The sequence below is a fragment of the Corapipo altera genome, unplaced genomic scaffold, assembly GCF_003945725.1.
Source record: "Corapipo altera isolate COAL_440 unplaced genomic scaffold, ASM394572v1 23, whole genome shotgun sequence".
Taxonomy (NCBI): Eukaryota; Metazoa; Chordata; class Aves; order Passeriformes; family Pipridae; genus Corapipo; species Corapipo altera.
This window is the reverse complement of record NW_020884878.1, coordinates 7,035,764-7,058,661: the sequence shown is the minus strand read 5'-3', so window position 1 is coordinate 7,058,661 and position 22,898 is coordinate 7,035,764. Positions and strand designations below refer to the sequence as shown.

The following is a 22,898-nucleotide window of genomic DNA, read 5'->3' as shown; positions in this document are numbered from 1 at the left end:
TGAGATATTCCTTGAGATACCAAAGAGAACAAAGGGTTGAGATTTGTATCCTTTAGCTCAGCAATAAGGACCTTATTGTGTTCACTAAAGGAAATATGACTACAGATAATTTTTTTTGCTTTTTAATTTATGTTTCTAAGCTTACACAGATGTACTGTCAGAGTAAGACTACAACAGTGGCTGTCTTATACTGATAATACTTTTAAAGGAGATAAAGTTCCTTATATCATGAGTGAATAGTCAAACTGAATTGAAACAATTTATTTACATGTGTCAGCAAGGCTTGTATAGTGTAGAGCAAGGATGTTGTTAGCTCTGCTGAAAGGACATACAGCACTCAAGGCTCGCATCTGAATGTTCTCATTTAAATTTTCTAAATGTATCCATATAATTATTTTTTGAGTTTTGCATATTTTACCTTTTATTTACATTTTGCTTTGATAAAACTCTTAACATTTTGTAAGCATTCAAGAACTGGTTCCTTATCCTGTGCATACAGAAATGCAAGGGACTTTAAAATTATGGAGATCACTAACATCACTAACATAGTTTCTGGATTCTATTAAAAACAGAGGAATAATTTACTCAACTGATGGCTGTACTCTGTTTCTTACCTCATCTGTTGATGGTTCATGTGTTCTGTGTCACAAACCACTGAGGTCTGTTGGAGCTTTGGTAAGAGTTTTTCTGCTGTAACTGTCAGAACAGCAAGTGCTGATGAAGCACCATGTAGTACTCTAGAGAGGGAATAAGTGGAAGGTGGCAGGGCTGTGTCTCTGATCCTTAAGAAATATTTGAAGCTCTTAGACTTCCATAAATGCAAATCCACTGCTTATGTTAAACAAGAAGGAAAAGAGGAAGGGCATCAGGTAGTGGAGACCCAGTAATATGACCTGACAGCCATAGAAGGAAAAGGCTTTGAAGGAAAGATTATTTACAGATATAAGAATAAATTACATTTAAAAAAATTATAGGAGTTAAGTTAAGGTTGACTGTGTGAAGCTTACTTGATGTCACTTTATGATGTTGGACTTTGATAGAAGAACTAGAGAAGCTGGAGATGGCAGGAACTATGTAAGGAGATGGCTGGGAACTGTGTAAGGAGAAAACTGGCTAAAGAGGAGATCTCAAGAAAAGAAATTGACTGGGAGGAATTTAATGAAGTGCTTCAGGCATGGCTCGAAATGGAGACAATGTTTATTATTTTATTTTTGGAAAATGTTTGTTACAGAAGGTTGTTGTGTTAGCAAAATCAATATAAACAAAAATAGAGCATTATGAAGGAAAACCAGAAATGACTTATTAAAAATGGAAAAAGTACAAAGGAATAGAAAGGTTCAACCTTTTGGGATTAATACCAAAATTTTGTCAGGACATAAGGAAAGTTTGAAAAAAGATGCATATAAAGTTAAGGCAAATTTAAGGAAAAGGTAACTTTGAAGATTTACACAGAATTTTCCGTTTTTGAAATTGAGGTCTTATAAGATATAGAACAAATTAACTAGAAAAAATCATGGAAGCTGTTTTTTCAAGCTTTTAAAATTACTTTTGAAATGAACTGCAAAGTTTTATTATTAACAGAGGTCAAGGCCGAGTAACAAGTTTCCCTCTCACTACCCCTCATCTTGGTTTATTACTCTGAACATTATTTAGCTATAAAAGTGTAACTACCATCTACAGCTTTATGCTTAAAAAGAAAAATATTAAAGAGATGCTTTTTATGTTGTTGAGCTATTTCTCCACACTTGAGTTTATAAAGAAATAAGCCTAAGCCATTAAAGCACAGTTAAAAAAATTAATAGAGTACAAGTGTACTGCATTTGTTTCCTTGGAAACATTCTATTGCAATTTCTTTCAGATGAGATGCAGTTATTTTATGTTGCATTTAGGAGACCCTAATGAATTTGTCTCTGGATAGCATATAAATATGAAAAAAGGCTGTAGAAATTGGTGGAGCTACTTGCACTTCTGGTTTCTATAGAAACAGCCAATACATCGTCATGTACTGGTGGTATTAGGAAGAACAAGGTAATTAAAATAAGATGACTTATGCAGTGCTTTAGAAAACTAAAGTTATTCTTCTCAGAGAAATCCTTTCTGGATCCATGAACAAAAAGTTCAGAGAAATATGGTGGGGGGTATATTTTTACTTGCGTAATAGCTTTTTTTTTTTTTTTTTTAATTTTAACATTCAGGGGTCCTTTCTGAACGTGAAGGCACATTTTCTGTGTCTGTAGCAGGTAGTTGAGCAGTCCTGCTGTGTTTATTTGGAAGCTTCATGTGGTGGTATTGCAGATCAGAATTGTAGACCTGCCCGTGCGTACCATCGCTCCTGGAGCAACTGCTGCTGGAGAGACTGAAATGAGGCAGGAATGAAACATGCCTCCTTTTGGGGTGGGAGTATTCAAGTGAGAAGCTGTCAGGGAAGAGCCGTTCCGGTTTCAGCCTGTTTCTAGACACATTTTACACCCCCAGCAGTGACCAATATGCTTTTGAAAAACAAGAAACTTATTTATCACAATTCTCAGCAATGGTTATCCAGGCATTTCTAACTTACATTTCGAGGGCCTCCTGCCTCTTTGGCTTTCATGGATCTGTTTGAGTTTTCATGCTGTGGAATGGGTTGTTCTTGATCTTTTTACGTCTTCAGCTTAAATATGTAGTGTTTGAAGAAGCATCTCATTCTGTGTGTTTTGAAGCTGCCTTCTGCTTGTTTGCAGTCCAAAGTCTTACAATGGAAGAAACCACTCACCTTTTCCATGCTGCTCAGAATTAATTTCTGATTCTTTCAAATTCCCCTCAATCATCTCATTTCTGTACTAAAAATTCCTTGATTTTGCCCTAAAGGGTCTGTGAGTTCCTCACAGAAAAGCCATTCTGTATCTTCCTGTGTCTTTCTTACATGTGGATTTCACTTCTTGTCCTATTTGAGATGGGAAAATAATTTTAAATAAAAAAATCTGATGGAAAATTAATTTTTTCCCCCAATAAATAGTTGACGCCTTCTATCACAAGATTCTTGTGCCTTCTCAAGCAATCTGAAATTGACTTTAAAAAAACAAAAGTGTACATTGTTCATATCTAAAGTCTTAGAGATCAATACCAGAGTAAGGTCAAACACTTCAGTTTTACAGATTGGAAGCCATGGCACTGACTGATTAAGGATTTTTTTAATGACCAGCCAGATTGCCTGTAGTCCTGTTAGATTTGTTTTGAGACCTCATCTACTGATGCCCAGGGCAAGGACTATGAAAACCCCACATTTCTTTCTCGTCACTGGCATAAAACTTGAGTGGCTTTTTGAAAAGTGCAGTGCACATAGATTACAGGTGACCAGCACAGAGCTGGGGCAAGGAACAGCTTCTGAATTGCTTGTGTGGAGGCTTTGAGATTTCTTGACAAACCAAATACTAGGCATTGCATGTGCTTTATTGCAGAGAAGTATTATAGAACACCCCTCTGAAATATATACCTTGAATTCAGCATCACAGCATGCTTTCCAAATCACCAGGACCGTAAGAATCTGTTTGAAGCTGATTTAATTTGCTTAAATTACCTCTCTTGTTGAATGCCTGCAGCCATGAACTCTTGCCTTAGTGAAGAAGCTTTGTTATTATGTTGGATTGTGTTGACACCAGAAACTATTAGTCCTTCCTTTGAAATGATTTCTTTTATGTCCAGAAAATGCTTGGACTGAAGAAGTGGACTGTGGTTTTCCAGTGCTTATGGGTAATAAATCTGCAAATAGAAAAAGAGGAGAAGGCGTTATTAACAAACTTAAGCCAGCAGGGTAGGCCAACTGGTGCTTTCCCCAAATAAGTTCCTCATGAATTAATTGTTTAAGGTAGAATAAAACAGGTTTAATTATGAATACTTTTCTGAGTAGGGATGTTGCAATTAGTTATTTTTGAAAGATGTCTTTATGGGGCAATTTAAATACTATGTATATCTTATTCCTGACTGCTATTCAAAGTGTTAGTTTGCTGTTCTCCCAGTCAGTTCTTACTGTGTGGTTTGAAGAGTGAACAGCATAGTTTTACTTAGGTATATATCAAACACATAGAAAAAAAAGGTCTTTTGTAGTAATTTTTATAAAGACAGTTTCCTGTTGCAAATCTAAGATACGCAGGTAATTTTGTTATATCTAACAAATAACAGACAAGAAAATATTATTTAATGATTACTAGTGAAAATGTTGAAATTGATAGTGGCAGTTTCTGTAAGAGCCCAGCAGGTTTTCAGCAAAAATTAAAAGTATTCACAACTTCACAGTATCTTCTTGTTCCTTACTGAAAGATGTCTGTTGCTCCAAAGACTGTTAAAAATAAGTCCAAAACCTAAATCCTTAACAATACTGGACACATTGCATGTGTATCCACATGTGTACCACTGTGGATATGCATATGTACCCACATTTCACAAGTTTGGGGTTTTTTTAGGTGATAAAGACCAAACAGTATGTCTGTGATTTTCTCCTTTAAAATAGAAAAATATTGAAGAGTCACTGCCATGAATCACCGTTTGGAACTTTGTTGTCATTTATTGCTCTATATCGTCTTCTTCATTTCCCAGCACTAATTGGCCTTTGCTTCTGTCTCTGTCTCTGTTTCTGCACGCTTGTGCTGCTCTGCACTCTGGTTTTCCAGCTCTCTGGTTGGGACTTGTCACTTCTCTGAAGGTCTCTGCTGCTCAGTAGTTGCCTCCTCAGTCTGTCAGGACTCTGTCCCCTCCTCTCAGTTTAACTTTATTCTTCTCCTGCAGTCCCTACAGCTCTCAGGTTTCTGTATGGTTTTCCATTTCTCATTCCAGACAGCTATTATATTTTGTGGGTTTTTTTTTAGTTTAGTTTCTTTTTTTTTTTCATTTTTGCTCCTGCAAAATAGCTTAATTTTCTACTTTACTAATGAACTATGGACTTCCTTTTATAACTCTGTGAAGAAATATCTACGCGTGGTGATTTCTCCATAGAGAAAGTGGAGGCTATAAATATGGAAATATCCCTTTTGGCTTTACAAAGTTTAATTACTTTGTATATTATGCAGATTCTGAGGCTGAAAAATCTGATGAGAGGAAGTAACGCGTTTGTCTATTCACTATCTTAAAAATGCAGGCAGATTGCTGAGAAGTATGCCAGTTTTTTGAGTTTGCAGGTTTACGTCTTGTTGCTGTTATTACAGGGTGTGTAGGGTGCTTGCACGGCTGAGGTTTGTCACTGAATGCAAACATCATGTTTCTAAACTGTGCATTTCTCAAAACCTGTGAGAAGCAGTTGGAGCAGCTGCTGGTGCCATCCTGAGATCACAGGAATCAGAGCTGGAAGGGACCTCAGGAGATGAACCAGTAAATCGCTACCCTAAAGCAGGATCAGCTAGTTCTGAACATTTCCCAACAGTCACAGAATTTTTAGCTTGAGGCAATAAATCAAGAAGGTCTCATGCTGTGTTTGATACTTTAAATGATTTTTCTTTTATTGGTGAAAGTATAAAACAGAGGTGTAATCCAGGATATTTTGGTGTGACGCCTGAAAATCGTTTGGTTGGTTGTTTTGGTTTTTTTTTTTTTTTAAATGTATGTGCTTATGGTGTCTGCGAAAGGTCTGGGCCCTGAAATCAGTCGTTCCTGGCAATATTAGGGGTGTAAGGTAGGCACTGAAATGCCTCACAAAGTTAGGAATCAGTATAATGCTTCAAGCACTTTCTCTGCTCTGTTGGTTTTTCTAGTGACATTAGAAGAAGGACTAACCCCTGAACACCCTGTCAGAAGTGCAGGCTGCTATGTTTTAGCTATCTTTGAGAGAGAGAGAGATTTAGATATTAATAACTAAGAGTCTTCCAGTGTCCTAGTTTCAAGGATCACCATATTCAGAGAGATGGTGTGCTTTGATCTGGCCACTTGCCTTGAAGTTTTTCTTCACTAGAGGCAAATGAGAGAAAAAAGAAAGCAAAAGTATTGATTTGCAAAATTCTAATTAGACAACACAGATACAGAATTTCATGAAGGAAGATGGAAAAAAAGGAAATTCAAATTGTTCACGTATTCCTTAGAATAGTTCAAAATATGTCTTAATTTTAAGATCCATCTTACAGACTGTTAAAATATTCAGAATCCTGTGGCTGAGTAGCCATTTCTGCATGGATCTAACCCACTTTTTTGTACAATCGGAATCTCTCCAGGAGTAACTTGTACCCATTACCCTTCCTCTTTTCCATGTAACTCTTTGTAAAAAGGGGGTCTCCATCATCTATGTAGCCGCTCTTTAAATACTGGAACATGGTTATAAGGTCTCTTCTAAGCCTTCTTTTCTCAAGGCTGAACAAGCCTGGTTCTCTCTGCCTTTCTTCATATAGCAGCTGCCCAGCCCTTTGATCACCTTTGTTACCCATCTCTGGTTCCTCTCCAGCCTGTCCACGTCTTTTTTATAGTGGGAACAAAGCTGAACTCAGTGTTCCAGGTGTGACTTGACAAGAGCTGACTAGTGGGACAATGACAAATCTATACTAGAGATGCCCTTGTTGATACCAACCAGCATCCAGTTGGCTTTCTTTGCTGCAGCTCCATACTGTTATCTCATGTTGAGCTTGTTGTCCATGAGGACCCCCAGATCCCTTTCCACAGAGCTGCTGCCCAGCCAGGTAGATCACAGTGTGTGCTTCACTCCTGGATTATATTTTCCCATGTGCAAGACCTTGCACTTGTCCTTGTTGCACTTCGTAAGACTCTTGTTAGCCCACTCTTCCAGCCTATCCAGGTCTTCCTGCAGGGTGGCTCTCCCTTCTGAAGTGTCCACTTCCCCACTCAGTTTGGTATCATTGGCAAACTAGGTCAGGACATGCTTGATCCCATCTTCCAGATCACTTACAAAGATAATAAACAGCATTGGACCCAATATCAATCCCTGAGGGACCTTACTTATGGCAGGTTACGAGTTTGAAAGGACCAATTTAGCACCATTCTCTGGGTGCTGCCTGCCAGCCAGGGCCTCGCCCATATTGGCCTAGACCACAACAACATAAATTTCTCTAGAAGGAGACAGTGGGAAACTGTATTGAAATCCTTGGAGAAATGCAGGTAGTCAATGTCCACTGCTCACCCCACATCAACTGAGCAGGTTACTTTGTTGTCGAGCACGATTTGCCTTTGGTGAATTCATGCTGGCTTTTCCAGTCACGTTTTTCATTTTGACTTCACGCCGCCTTGGGAGATGCCACTTCCTATAATGATGCAGAGGCATTTGATAGGGCTCCCACAAACATGGAGCATGACTCCTCCTTCTCTTCTTCCCCACCTCTCTTTATCAAACAGCCTATAGCCACCCATTGTGATCCTTCAGTCGTGTGATTTGTCTCACTGTGTTTCAGTTATTCCCATTATATCATAACTTTCTGTCTGTGCACAGAGCTCCGGTTCCTCCTGGTTGTTCCCAGGCTGTGTGCATTGGTAAACATACACTTGAGGTGGCTGGTGTTCTGGTTCTCATCTTGGGAGGCAGCTAAGGGACATTTGTTGCTGCTCTGGTTGGCCTGGCTTATTCTCCAGCTGATTGCAATGGTGTGTGTAGCATTGCCACTTTGGACTCCTTAATTCCTCTGAGTTCTTCAGTTTAAAGCCCAGCTCACCAAGTTGGCCAGTTTGCTGCCAAAGATTCTTTTGCCTCTTCTAGGGAATCAAAAAGAGTTCATAATATAAAAGGGACCTTGTGTAGACCCAGCTCCACAACTTTGTGTTGTTTAGAGCTCTTTCTGGATCTAACTGTTATTCCTTGGGAATTTACAGAACCTTATTTACATATAAATATAATATATAAATTGTACAAACGGATGCTTTTTTAAAATCTCATTTAATTTTCCTGTATGTTGACTCTTTATATACATTGACCAAGCTATTTAATACACTAGTGCTTCAACATTTTAAATTGCGTTACTTTTTAATATTTAAAAATAATATATGATTTAATGGAGATAGTTATTAATACAAAGACGGAAAACATAGGTTATAATGTTCTAATCTGTCAAAAAATAACAAAGTCTTTTATCCACTAGGTGTTAAGAGTGTACAAAGCTGCAGTGCAACAGACTTTGGATATACTCTTTCTCCCTGAAGGAAGAGAGTTTCTTACAAGCACAGATGCAGTAAGCCGGGACTCAGCTGATCGTACCATCATTGCATGGGATTTCCAAAGCTCTGCAAAAATCTCCAACCAGATTTTTCATGTAAGATTAACAACTAGTATTGTTTAGGTCACGTTTTAGTATTTCATGCTTGTCAGTGTAGTAAAAAAACCCTTTTGATTTTCAATAAGATCATCGTATGATGTATAAGATGCTCTTCATGTAAGTTGATGACTTGCTTTATTTTCACATGTAGCACTTAATTGTTCTTAAAAAATGACCTTGAAGACTGAGAGATCTCCTCGTGTTTAAAATATTTGCATTTCAGTGTTAATTCACTGACATCTGAGCTATATTTAGGCAAGGACTCTGCAGTGTCATTCTAGTTTGCCAGCGGTGCATGGCAGGAGTTGCTATAGTGCCACATTTCTTTTCCCACACTTTTTCATACATTTTTCATCAGCTGCACTGAGGGCTACTGAGAAGTTGAGTTTAATATTCACATAGTAATAGCAACCTGATACATGCATACAGATACCTAGTACAGCATAAACACAGAGGCAAAATTTGTGTTTATCAGTGCAGGTGCAGTGTTTCTCTCAGTCATCTATCCAAGCAAGACATTTAATGGACTAAATTATCTAGAAAGACTAATGGCTTCAAAGGAGATTACCAAAGAAGTTAATAGATAATTTCAACTCCCTGGGTCTTTTTTGAAAACCCAGGTCTAATATCCTATGTAATATAATATGACTGGGTTGTATATAGATGCTTTTCGGCTAAAATGAAAAGTTCTCCGCTGACAAAGACATATAGTTGATGATTTAATGGGATTGTTTCATGTTTAATTTCCATAGTTATGTCTTTGGATCTATCAACATCTTTAATAGACAATAGGAAGGAAAAAAAATCCAACTGTGAATATATAAATTACAGACCAGACAGGTTCAGCATCAAGGAGCAACAAATAAATAAACAATCTGCCCCCGCCCCTTCTCATGATTACAGCATCTCTGAAATGGACTTCTCACCTACACTCCCTTTTCTGCACTGTGAATAAACAAAACTTGGTAATGATTTTGCACACTCTGCTTCACTTTTCTGAATTTCACCTTTGAAACCTTCTCCCACCTTCGAGGTGGGAAAAAACCCCTCATCTCTCCAAACAGAGTAGATCCCAACTTGATCTATTGCTTGTGTGCATTAACAAATGAATAGTTAAGAGCTCTAAGATAATCCATTACTACAGCATCCCCAGCATAACAGCACAGTGCTCCTGCAGATTGCATTGTGCTTTCTGATCCCATACTGTTAGACCCAGTTTCTTCCTGGTAACGCATGCAGTGCATTGTGCCCAATACCTTATAGTACCCAGAATTTCCTTCCCAGTCCTTCACTTCCAAATCACACTACAAAACCAGTCTGATGTTCTTCCTGCTCTACCATATAGCCCATGGTGTCCTGGTGTTGTTCACATGCGGATACATCCCGCTTAATTTGTATTCATGGTATCAAAATTCAGCACTGTATCTTTAGGTTAGGCTGAAACTAGAAGAGGTTTGGATTTAGTGGAAGCCTTGTGAGAGCAGTTGATTTCTGATGGAGTCCCCATGCAGAGTTCTGGAAGTAATCTTAATTCAGTCTTAAATAGGAACTCTAGAGTAAAACCAAGTCTTATTAATTACTGCAGATATTTATGGATTTACAGCCAGCAGCAGCCTACATCACTGTCATAAGGAGGCTAATAATGATCCTTTTTGTTCTTTTTTTTTTTTTTTATAAGAGTGAGGTGAAGAAATGTGTCTCTTTCAATGAGATAGTTTCTGTTCCTGTCAGTGTGGCCAGAACTGAGAGGATGGAGGATTTGAGAACTGTACAAAGTAGCATGGAAAGCACAGTATGACTGTGGAGGAAGGGATATGGGAGAAGAGGATTCACTTTCATGTTCAAACTTTGGTTTTCCTTGGCAGGAAGAGGATGATTGAGAACCATCTGGTTGGAATTATCTTTCTTCAATTGTTCTGCAGTATAATTATGGTTTAGAGAGATATGGGATTTTGGTCAATATCTAGGAAATTGAGGTAGAGATTTGATTTAGCGTTTGTCTTGATGTAAGACTTTCAGTGGTTTGTAATGAGTTAAGTAACTTTACATAATGTATGCCATGGAAAGGACTTATGTATACTTTGCCTTTTATGGGTTTTCAAATATATCAAAAGATAACTTGAATCATTTGAGCAAATCTTTTGTTTCATACAACAAAACTTTCTTTAAAATTATTTTCAGGAGCGTTACACTTGCCCAAGTCTCTCTCTCCACCCAAAAGAGTCTGTGTTTGTTGCTCAGACAAACGGAAACTACATGGCTTTGTTTTCTGCACAGCGACCATACCGGATCAACAAAAAGAAAAGATATGAAGGACATAAGGTATCCTTTTTCACCAGGAACTCAGTATCCAAGTTTAAAAGAAAGATAGATAGCAAAGCACCTCTGCTTCTTAATATATCTTCTAATAGTGTTTTATTATAAATCAGTGATAGATATTAATTGGCTTAATTTGCTTTCCTGTGTGCCAGTGTACTTTGAATCATATGCACTCTGAAAAAAATTGTTATTACAAGACTTTATGAATGCTTAATAGCTTGATTAAATAAGTTTGTAGTATAGCTGAGTCTTAATAAACACCTGGAGAAGTCTTTAGTGTATATTTATTTAAAGATACATTTTTTTTTATACTATATTAATTTTCAGTATACCACAATGAACTTTTCTAATCAGCATCAAGAGTTACACTGTTATTGATTTTCACAGGTGGAAGGATTTGCAGTGGGCTGTGAATTTTCTCCAGATGGAACACTTTTGGTGACAGGAAGTTCAGATGGCAAAGTGTTTTTCTACAACTATCATACTTCTAGGATTATTCGCACTTTGTCTGCACATAAAGAAGCTTGTGTGAGTGCAATATTTCACCCAGTCTTGCCATCACTCCTTGCAACCTGTGATTGGGCTGGAGAAATCAAGATCTGGCAATAACAAGGAGGGTTAATTTTCAGGATGTCTTCTGTTAGTCTGTCAAAGGTTTAGGGAATAAACCAGGTTATGCAATGTGAATTTTTGTTGTGATGTACTGTAAGCAGGAGAGAGAGTCTTTTCTTCTATGACCTCTAAGTGTATGCTTTCATAATGCAGTGAAGATGGTCTTGTGGTTAACTGCTGAGCAAAGAAGTGGTCCTACTCTCTCCCTCAGCCCTGGTGACAAATTTCTGACCCTTTTGCATCAATCTTCTGGTGCTCGTCTAATCCAACCCTGGTTTGAGCACCTAAACTTAAGAAAATTGTTGCTCTTATTATGTTATCTTTTCAATGCAGTTTTCTTAAACCAGGTTTTGTCATAGAATCATAGAATCATTTACATTGGGAAAGACCTTTAAGATCATCAAGTCCAAATCTTATACTCCGGGATGCAAGGAGGGCCATCGATAAAACCTCTATGCTGGACTTCCGGAGGGCAGATTTTAGCCTATTCAGAAGATTGGTTCAGAGTGTACCCTGGGAAACAACCCTTGAAAACAAAGGGGTCCAGGAGGGATGAGCATGCTTCAAAAGTCTTGAATGCACAGGAGCGGGCTGTCCCAACAAGCTGGTGGGGAGATTCTGAAGGAAATTAGGGTGAAAAAGAGAGCTTACCGATTATGGAAAAGAAGGCTGGCTACTCAGAAAGAGTTTAGGAATGTAATTAAGTCTTGTAGAAAGAAAATTAGAGAGACAAAGGCACAACTTGAACTTAATCTTGCCACTTCTGTTAAGGATAACAAAAAGTCTTTCTACAGATACATCAGTAGCAAAAGGAGGGACAAGGAAAACCTCCATTCTTTATTGGACATGGGCAGGAACATAGTTATCAAAGATGAGGAAAAGGCTGAGGTATTTAACACTTTCTTTACCTCAGTTTTCAACAGTAAGACAGGTTGTCCTCAGGACAACTGGCCTCCAGAGCTGGTAGGCCCCCTGTAATCCAGGAGGAAACAGTTAGCAACCTGCTGAGCCACTTGGATTCTCACAAGTCTATGAGACCAGATGGGATCCACCCAAGAGTGATGAGGGAGCTGGTAGAAGAGCTTGCCAAGCCATTCTCCATCATTTACCAACAGTCCTGGCTCACTGGGGAGGTCCCAGATGTTTGGAAGTTGGCAAATGTCATGCCGATCCACAAAAAGGGCCGGAAGGAGGACCTGGGAAACTACAGGCCCATCAGCCTCACCTCAGTGCCTGGCAAGGTTATGGAGCAGATCATCCTCAGTGCAATCACAGAGCACCTACAGCCAGCCCAGTGTTTAGGAAGGGCAGGTCCTGTCTGACCAACCTGATCTCCTTTTATGATCAGGTGACCCACCTGGTGGGTGAGGGGAAGGCTGTGGATGTGGTCTATCTGGACTTCAGCAAAGCCTTGGACACCATCTCCCATAGCATTCTCCTGGAAAAACTGGCAGCCTGTGACTTGGACAGGGGCACTCTGTGCTGGGTTAGAACTGGCTGGAGGGCCAGGCCCAGAGTGGTGGTGAACAGGGCTGCATCCAGTTGGTGGCCGATCACTAGTGGTGTTCCCCAGGGATCAGTGTTTGGCCCAGTCCTGTTTAACATCTTTATTGATGATCTGGATGAGGGGATTGAGTCCATCATCAGCAAATTTGCAGACGACACTAAGTTGGGGGGGAGTGTCGATCAGCTGGAAGGCAGGAGAGCTCTGCAGAGGGACCTGGACAGACTGGAGGGTTGGGCTGATTCCAATGGGATGAGGTTCAAGAAGGCCAACTGCTGGGTCCTCTGCTTTGGCCACAACAACCCCATGCAGAGCTACAGGCTGGGCACAGAGTGGCTGGAGAGCAGCGAGGCAGAAAGGGACCTGGGAGTTTGGATTGACAGGAAGCTGAACATGAGCCAGCGGTGTGCCCACATGGCCAAGAAGGCCAATGGCATCCTGGCCTGGATCAGGAACAATGTGACCAACAGGTCCAGGGAAGTGATTCTTCCCTTGTACTCAGTGCTGGTGAAGCCACACCTGGAGTACTGTGTCCAGTTCTGGGCCCCTCAGTTCAGGAAGGATGTTGAGGTGCTGGAGCAGGTCCAGAGAAGAGCAACAAGGCTGGTGAAGGGACTGGAGCACAAGTCTTATGAGGAGAGGCTGAGGGAGCTGGGGTTGTTCAGCCTGGAGAAAAGTAGGCTCAGGGGAGACCTCATCACTCTCTACAACTACCTGACAGGAGGTTATAGCCAGGTGGGGGTTGGTCACTTCTCCCAGGCAGCTCTCAGTAGGACAAGAGGGCATGGTCTTAAGCTCTGCCAGGGGAAGTTTAGGTTGGACATTAGGAAGAAATTCTTTACAGAGAGGGTAATCAGGCATTGGAATGGGCTGCCCAGGGAAGTGGTGGATTCTCCATCCCTGGAGGTTTTTAAGATGAGACTGGATGTGGCACTTAGTGCCATGGTCTAGTAACCACGGCAGTGTTGGATCAAGGGTTGGACTTGATGATCTTGGAGGTCCTTTCCAACCCGGCTGATTCTATGATTCTATGATTAACCCAGCACACAAGTCCACCACTAAATCACATTTCAAAGTGTCACATCTACAAATCTTTTAAATGTCTCGAGGGATGGTGACTCAACCACTTCCCTGGGCAGCCTGTTCAATCTAACAACTCTTTTGCCGAAGAAATTTTTTCTGCTATCCAATCTAAACCTCCCCTTTCACAGCTTGAGGCTGTTTCCTCTTGTCCTCATCAAAATTTGAAGACATACTATTTAACAGAGGATGATATTCAGATCAATTAATGCCTATTTCATCTTCCTGGGATTTTTTTTTCCCACTACATTAAACTAGTTTAGCTCCCTGACCTGATCACTGAAGGGTTAGAGTAGCAATGCACAAGAAGGGGGAAGATCACAGGGCCGGTGGGACCGCTTCTTCTGGGTATGGGTAGTCTCTTATCAGCTCAACTTGCTGTAAAATACCTTCTGAGGGGTTTAGGAAAAGGTGTGGCAGATGACTTGAACCAAATATTGAAGTAAATACATTTGTGTTTTTGAAATCCTGATGTTTAAACTTCAATGTACGACTGTATATAAACAAAATGAAACTATGTACAAATATTTTTGAGGAACAATAAACTTTGTTTTAATACATTATGTATGTATTCATTAGTTTACGCTATTATTCTTGACAAGTTAGTACACAAAACTATAGTGGAATTGATGCTTGGGTGGAAAACAATTAACATTACATTAATTTATTGCAAACACATATGCATATCTCCATACTTATTGATGTCACTTAGACACAGAAAATTGTCATCATACTATTGATGGTTTTTTGACATTCAGACGGGAGCTTGGCAATTCTGCAGCAAATAGAAAGTTCATTAGGCCATCATTGTGTATTTACATTGTAAATACAAAATGTTTGTATGTTTGTAAGTTTGTGTTCCCTGCACTGGTGTTGCTTGGTTCTAGAAAACATTTTATATGTGTGTGTGTTTGTCTATAAAAAAAAAAGTCTATACTTCACATAAAACACATATTCTTGACCTTGACTCCCTATAAACATGTTCACCTTGTAGTGAGTGCTGTAAGCATGGCTTATGTTTGGTCTGGTTAGTCTATAAAAGCATTTTAACATATACAGGATAACTGGGTTGAGTAAATTGTCTCTGTCATGAAATCCAGAAGCTATATATAGTAGCAACTTTTCCATCCTTTTATTCTTCTTTTTGCCACAAATGAAGGGGGTTTATATCTGTTTTTCACATGCTCAGTTAAAAAAGCTTTATTGGAGAAAAAGTTTCTGAATGCTCTTGTAAATGGCAGATTTTAATTAATTAATGAGCAAAATGTGATCCACTGGTTTGTGGTTCCTTATTGCTTGTAGTAAGAAGTAAGCCTATAGCAAGACTGAATCCAGCTGTATTGTTTGCAGTCTGGATCAAGATATTGTGGTTGCATGGTTTCAATCATCTTATCAACAGTTGTGATGGGTCTTAACACAGGGCATTAAATTTAAGTGAACCATGCAATGTAGCAAATGCAATTTTTTTTCCCCCTAGACGGTCCTTAATTTCTTGCTTCCTTGTTCAGCAATTAGGTGTTTGACAGGAGCCTGAATTCTGCACTTCTCTTGACTCTGCCTCTAGTATACAAGTCAGCTGTACCTTTAAATGAAAACTGGTTAAGTGATTTTGAGTTATTCCTAATTCAGGTTGTGGGATCTTCATAAATGTCAGAAGGAGATGAGCTGGAAGTGAAGTAGTTGTTGGCACAACACTGGGCAGGTGGAATCCCAACTGCACGGGACTGAGTCTGTGTCCTTCCCTACAAGTGTTTTAGTTCAAAATGTGCTATTGTCATTTTAAAACTTCTGGCAGCCAGGTCTGTCTATATGAAGGTCTGTCTATATGAAGGATGGGCAGCACTGTAGTTGTTCCTGTTGCATCTTAGTGTCTCCATAGGAGATTATCTGTCTGTTATTTTATTAAATACAAAGCTTAGAAAGGCCTCTGAAATAAATGTGAATTCATGGTAGAAATGCCTTATTGGATGAAGCCTGAGCTTATGTGAACTCTGCTCCATATTGAAGGAGCTCTCAGCACCTGCAGCCTCAGCTGAGAGCATGTCTGTGTAAAGTCTTGAAAGAATAGTACTGGGTAATCATTGCATATATTGCTTAGAAAAGTAACTGCATTTTATAAGATTACCCTTGTTGTTGCTTAAGTTCAGCTTGTGTGCTGAGGCATGATTCTGGTGTCTAGCATTTATCCCTCCTGAAATTATCTTGAAAGTATAAATTTTAGACTGTTTGGTGGTAGAGAGGGAGGGAAAAGCTTAAATTTGATTAAAGGCAGTAGAGAAAAGTAAAAGAAACTTGAAACTTTATCATCTTAAAGAATATTAAAATAAGAATTGCATTTGTGTCAGATTTCCAAGATGGCTGGAGTTTAATTACTTATGAGTTCCAGCCAAAGGTTTTATAATGCAATGAAATTATTTTCACAGCATTATCGTGTTAAAATCTCTTTCTAATATAAAACTGATTAAGACACAGACTGAAATTTAGTAATTGGAAATATTTTAGAATAGTAGTGTCAATTAAGTTTTCGTTATGATTCAAAGACAAATTCTTCCTTGTTATCTTATGTAATGAACTGTAATCAAAAAATATCCACATTACTCCATCATTCTGCAATTACCAAATACTGTTTGGGCTGCAAACAAGGATTATTATGGTCAGATGAAGCTTTTAGAATGTAATGAATTGTTGGTTAATTAATTTTATTCATAAAATTGTAATCTAGAAATTTTTGAATCTTGCTTTAGGAGCAGTTCTTTTAGCTTTATTTAGAGCTCTCTAGGGGGATCATCTGTTAGAGCCAAGGCAGAGATCTCCAGCATTTTGAAATAGTCTAGACTGTGTAGATAAACAAGCCAGATTAATTTTAATTTATTTTGTACTGTACCAAAAAGTAATAATGCCAATCTCTACCACTTTATTATTTGCTACTGGAGCGTTATTAATTTGGAGTGTCAGAGGATGCAACCTATTCAACTGTCTTTATCTCAAAAACCTTCTAATTAGGAGACAGCTATTAGAATCGTTGTGTTCACTCAGCTGAAATACTGTTGGTGAGTCACTCTATATTTCAGCTATAGGCCTCATCATGAAAATAAGGCGTGGCATTACAATGGGATGACTCTTCCCATAGGGGACAGGCAAATATAAAGCTACAAGACTGTGGCAAAACAGAACAAAACAGGAAGATAACAAATTTGGGGATCTGATGTTTCCCATCATCCTTATCTATTGATTTGGACTGCATTCAACTGAAAATACTTGTTCTGCTTTCTTCAGCTAATTTTGATCTTGTTCTCTTAATCCCAGCTCCTCCTAGCCACTGCTCGCATCCTCACCATTTCATTTTCAGTTTTTTTGTCCTTGTTTCAGCACATTGTCTTCTGCATTTAAAGGTACAGTAGTCTATAGGCTTACACTACATTAATCTTTTCTTTTTTACTGTGCTCTGACTTGAGGCTTTCAGGCTTTCGTTCCAGCTGTCATTAGAAAGGTAGGCAGAAATCCCAGAGCACTTAATGCTCCATTCTTGCCTGTTTTCCAGTTTTAATGAGGCTTACTACTTTTAGAGATTCTCCGCTCTCTCTTCCCCTCTCTTCTGTCTGCTTCTCTTTCTACCTTTGATTACTGCTTTAGTGTCTTGCAGATCCTTTCTATTATATCAGCTCCTACAAGGTGTACCTTGTCAGGACTGCACTTTTTCCAGAAAAACCCCAAAAACCCCAACCAAAAAAATCCCACGAACCCTCAGAGTTATTGCCACTTACAATGCTTTGGTTCACAGAGCATGCAAACTGCATTTCCCTCAAATGATCTTAAATGACAAGATGTTCTCCAGGATCATATTTTACATGTGCCATCTGGTGGGACTAGACTGGAGATAGTTCAGAGTACGCCCTACTCCCCCAAATGCATGTAGTTTAGATGCTGCAATTTCAAAAGTGAGACAAACTCTGCATTACTGCTGTTGGACCTTGCTACTTGCAAACGTAAATGTGGCCTCAGGAGTTTCAAAGAGCCTTTGGCACTTTCCCCTTTCTTTGATAAAGCTCTTACCCCTCTCTTTGTGACTCACTGCTCCATGCAAAGTGGTCATAGTCTGATGTTTTCACACTTAAAAGAGTGGAAATGCAGGAAATTAATTTGTGAGGAGAAAATAAAGCAATTTTAGAGGCACTTGGTCTCCAGTGGCAGTAAGACAAGCTGGCCCCTGCCCAGAGCTTGATGAATTCTGCCACATGTCCAGACTCCCAGGTGGGACAGAACAGCCTAGTCTGTAATGGGAATGATGGGTCTCTAGGTGGGAGTAGGGCTCCCGTTACTGTCTTTAGGTGGAGGTTTAATGGAACTAAGCTTATCCACCTCCCTTTTCCAGTCCCTGGATATCCTGCACAAGCTTATTTAGAAGGCTACCAGAAAGTACCTAGGTACTGCACAGAAATGATGAAGCTTCATCCAAATGTAATTCTCACTACATTTTCACAATTTTGCATAAGTGCCTCTAAAATCAATCTGAAAACTTTGGCGGGAACACTTTGGAGAAGGTTGAAGTTCACCAAGGTTGAAAGTGGATGTTATGGTTACAGTTTCAGCTGTCTCCAATTTCCGTCAGCAGGGCTGCAAAGCTCAGGTATCATTCCTAGTTCTGAGGGAAGTTTATGCTGAGAAATTGTTTGAAGCATGCCCTTAGAGGAGCAACTTATGTAACAGCTTGTGCACAAGTGTACCTTCTCTGGTACAAACCTGGTTACATTGAGAAAGCAATTTTCTTATGTTCAGATTATTACCACTTGCTTATAAGAAAGTGGCAGAGAATTGCCTCAGAATATCATTTAGATATATCTTCACCATGAACTGTGTTATTTTTCAAGTCTTATTGCATAACTACCTCCTTTGTTGCCTTCCCACTAAGTGGTATAAGTAAATTCCAGAGCTCTTCCCCCTCACAGTACATAGGAAATTATTGACATTGAATACTAGCTAAAGAATGTCATAACTTATATATATATATTATAGCTCATATATATTATAGCTTTTATATATATATTATAAAGCAAATAATTTATTTTGATTTGTTCCCTTTCCTTGTTTTGTTTGTTCTTGACAAGGTAAGTTCTTGTTTTCAAAGAGAATTTCTCGTAAGTCAATCATAGCCCCAGACAATCTGGATGCAAACTGGATTTGCACCTTTGGTATTTGTTTTAATACATACAATTACTTGAAATGCAGAAACCATTTCAAATCATGTACTGCTTTTAGTACAAAAATGAAAATACTTATCATGCTGTTAATATGAAACAGGCAATCTGTGAACTGTAGACATGTCGTAGACTAATTTTTCATTATTGCAGCCTCAAACAGATAATGTTTTGACCAGATATGTAACCTCAGAATCTGGGCAAAAGTCATAAAGTGAAATCTTAATCATATCCAAAACCTCATCTTTACTTTTCTCAAACATGAAAGATTTTAAAAAGAGAAGAAAACTCCTAGGAGGTTTTAATACTGGTGAGGGATAAAGACATGAGTTTCCTTCTACGAGTACAAAGGAAGTAGTTTCTCTGTTCAGTTCACTGGTACTAATATCAAACTCTCCCCAGTTTGGGTTCTTCCCTAATTTTTAATGTCTCAAAAACTAAATGGCTGTTGGTGAGCATTCAGGTAAATCACAGTAGTGTAAAAAAATACCTGGTTATTGCATACTCTTCATAGGATGCGTGATATGCAGAGATCTGAATATATAGAAAAATTCTGGTTTTTTTTTTAATCAGGTGCCATTCGTGTATCACAGATCATAAACCAAAGACTAATAGCAAGCCTTCCAAATCCTATAGTCCAAGACTCAGTTCTGCAGTTCTTTTATGTAGCACTTGGATCAAGCATGTGTGTGACTTGCTTCAGTTGTGCTCCTGGAGCATGGGAGGAAGGACGGCAGCACGTAGTAAGAAGCAGTCTTTGAAAGCTTTTTACCATAGTAGGAGATTAGGAGGAAAAGGGAGAATGTGCTTGGAGAATAAGTGGCAATGTCAGGTGAAAAATGAAGAAGATAAGCAAATAAAGACCAGATGAGAGCAGAGAGGAATGGATGCGGATAATCCCAAGACATGAGAAGGGAATGTGAAGAGTTCAGCACTATTCACGGGGGTGTACGCAGTATGTCTGTGTCAGGGAAAGGAATGGGCCTAGCCCTAAAAGTGAGGCCAAATATGAGACATGAATAAAAGCAGTAGGAGGATCTAATTCTGGGAAGACCTTTAGGTTTCGTGAGCAGTGTCTGCTAGTGAAGGATCTCTTGTGCCCTTGGCCAAGAGGGTGGCTATTCAGGAAGCTCAAATAGGCTGGAGTGGTGCAAGCTGAAGTTAGTGAAGCTGGGAAAGGACCTGCCAGCTGAGCACTCCTCTCAGCAGCAGCCTGGCTGGGCTGTGGGATGACCTGAGTAGAGCCCCCACTTGTCAAAGTCTCCAGCTACCACATTCAGGAGTAACTTCATGGTCCTTTTCAGGTGGACAAACCTTTCTGCACTCGTCCTGTGACCTTGCTGTGAAGCTGCAAGGTGAGACTGGTAACAGCCTCTAGCTAATAAACCTGCCTGCCTCTCAGCTGTGTTACTTGCTCAGGCTGCATTGCCATGCTACTCAGAGCCAAGAGCTTTTCTTTGGCCCGTACTGCACCTATCTATAAAACTAAACATAAATTTGCTGTAATTTGTGGCTGTGCTTGCAGGACAGCCTTGCAGCACTCTAGTTTTCAGTCAGTAGCTCTGGCACTGCTATAGCAGTCTGGTCACGGCTGCTTCAGCGACAGGTGAATTGCAAAATTCACCCGAGAAGCTGTGTACTTCCTTGGATAATTGGCATTTTGAGAGCTTTACAGAGAAGTCAGGGGAGAAAATGTGTCATTATTAAAATAAAGACAATGCTTTTGGGATTCTAGCATCTGATATGATTTACATTTGGACCTCTCATCTCTCCTTCAGAAGCGCAGTTTTAAATAATCTTTTTATTAATGATGTATACAATGTTTTCCTTGTTTTTCAATATACTAGCTGAACTGCCACATTAGTTATGTGCCTTTAGGGATTTGCAACTTGGTGCATTCTGAATGCCCTTCAGAGAGAGGGAGACTTGCAAATGTGAAGACTGACAAGGTTTCTCAGAAGGAATAAGAAATTTCTCCTATTTTACAATTGCTTATAATAAGTCTCTTTGGTGTAACTGGAATCCACTGGAATAACAGAAACTGTGTCCTTATTTTACAAAAGAAAAATGTTAGTGGGACCTGGGCAAAACACAAAACTTAAATGCTTGCATTTTGGCCAATACTTACGGGTCTTTCATACAAAACTCCTGTGTTCAAATTTGGATGTAATACAAATGAGTCAGTGGAGGCTTAGGTTAGATATCAGGAAAACGTTTTTCACCCAAAGGGTGGTTGGGCACTGGAACAGGCTCCCCAGGGAAGTGGTCACAGTACCAAGCCTGATGAAGTTCAAGAAGTGTTTGGAAAATGCTCTCAGGCAACATGATGTGACTCTTGGGGTATCCTGTGCAGGGCCAGGATTTGGACTTGGTGATCCTGATGGGTCCCTTCCAAGTCAGCGTATTCTGTGATTCTATGAAATATTTGACATGTGAAGTCGCTCTTGAACTTGATGTTCCACCGAATGAAAACTCCTATTTTCCTGTTGCAATGTCTGTTTGGTGGGTCTGGGCCTTGGCACTAGAGAGATTGCTTTGCTGTTCACACTGTGTTTCTGCAGAACACATAACAGGGAGCCCTGAGCCTCCTTTCCTCCCCCTTTTCTCTACTCTTCCATTTTCCATATATTTTAAAGCATTACCTTGGGAACTGCAGTCCTAAAAAAAATTTGAGGATAATGACCTTTTCAATGTGTTTTAAACTGCCTTTTACTTAGGTATCTATCAAGGGAGTTGTCTGAGAGAAATCATATTCTTTGTAATCTGCACTGAGATCTGATAGTACCATTTTTATTTGAGTTAGGAAGCCTAGCTGTTCTTAGTTTTCCACCAAACTCCTCTAGTTTAATAAATTTCCACTAGTTTCACATTAATTATTCCTGAACCTGAGATCATCTTGGAAGGTGGCAACTGTATGAGGGAATACAAAATAGTTTCATAAGAGAACTTGTTAGAGGAAAATTTTGGCAGTAATTTGAGTAAATTATGGAAAAAATATCAATGGACTCTTCAGATATTTTCTAGAGGGATGTTATTTTTCTTCATAACATAAGGGCTCATCATTTGCTCCTGAAATTAATAGCTCTGTTTTTATTTTTAGCATTCATAATTAGACATTAATTTGCTCTCTGAACGCTTACATTTCAAATTCTACAATCATTCCCTTTTGAGCAAGTACTGCTCTAAATCTCTGTGAGAAAAATTCACGACGATTAAGTATATTTGAAGTGTTACGACATGATCTGGGTGACTTATTTTTACGTTCACACAGCACACACTCCCATCCATGAAGTCACTGTCTGACTGCAGGCATTCCAATAAAGGCTTCCACAGAACATCCCTGTGCAGGTCTAACCCTCACAACACCCTACAGTAACCTCTTCTTTCTGCTTTTAATATAACTTTTGCAACACATCTCAAGAATTGTTATGAACTGCCTCATGTTTCCTTGTTTTTTCCCTCTGCTTCTATTTTCTCTGTTTGTCCTTCCCTAATGGCTCCTTAGGACAAGGACTACTGCATTGCCTGTGATGCACCCTTCCCTTCATAGGCACAACCACAAGGAAACCTGATGCTGGGAGACTTTTCAGCCATCACATGTTGAAGTGTGGTGGCCGTCGCTGTGGCTGGAAAGTTGTTAAGTACATATCACACCACCAGCATCACCAATCCCTCTGTTTGGAATACCATCTTCCATCAAACAAATAATATGATGCTTTGTGAAAAAGGCATACATGAAACAAATTCTTCTATGTTCATGTAGGTGTGGTGCCTAGTTCTTTAGAAACTAGCCTTCAGATCAGCCTTCAGATCAAGGCAGCTTTTTAGGAACATTTTCTAGTGTGATGGCATGTGCAACCAATGAGATGATAAGGCTTGGTTTCTCTTTAATACCTCTATTACCTATTGGTGCATCTAGGACATAGACAGTAGGCTTGAACCTCTTCTGAATTCTCCCTATAACACACTGTAAAG

General features: G+C 39.3%; 1 protein-coding gene across 4 annotated transcripts in view; it reads left to right on the top strand.

The window, feature by feature from the left end:
• WDR25 (WD repeat domain 25) overlaps positions 1-22,898 on the top strand; it is an 85,643-nt gene that overhangs the window by 50,248 nt on the left and 12,497 nt on the right. For 3 of the 4 annotated variants that reach the window (XM_027637798.1, XM_027637801.1, XM_027637800.1), the window contains exons 5-7: positions 8,040-8,210; positions 10,395-10,535; positions 10,920-11,935. In XM_027637798.1, coding sequence (XP_027493599.1) covers positions 8,040-8,210; positions 10,395-10,535; positions 10,920-11,141 — 534 coding nt within the window. In that variant the 3' untranslated portion in view covers positions 11,142-11,935. Of the gene's footprint in view, positions 1-8,039; positions 8,211-10,394; positions 10,536-10,919; positions 11,936-22,898 lie in introns of those variants that run through there. The other variant, XM_027637799.1, reaches the window with a different exon arrangement.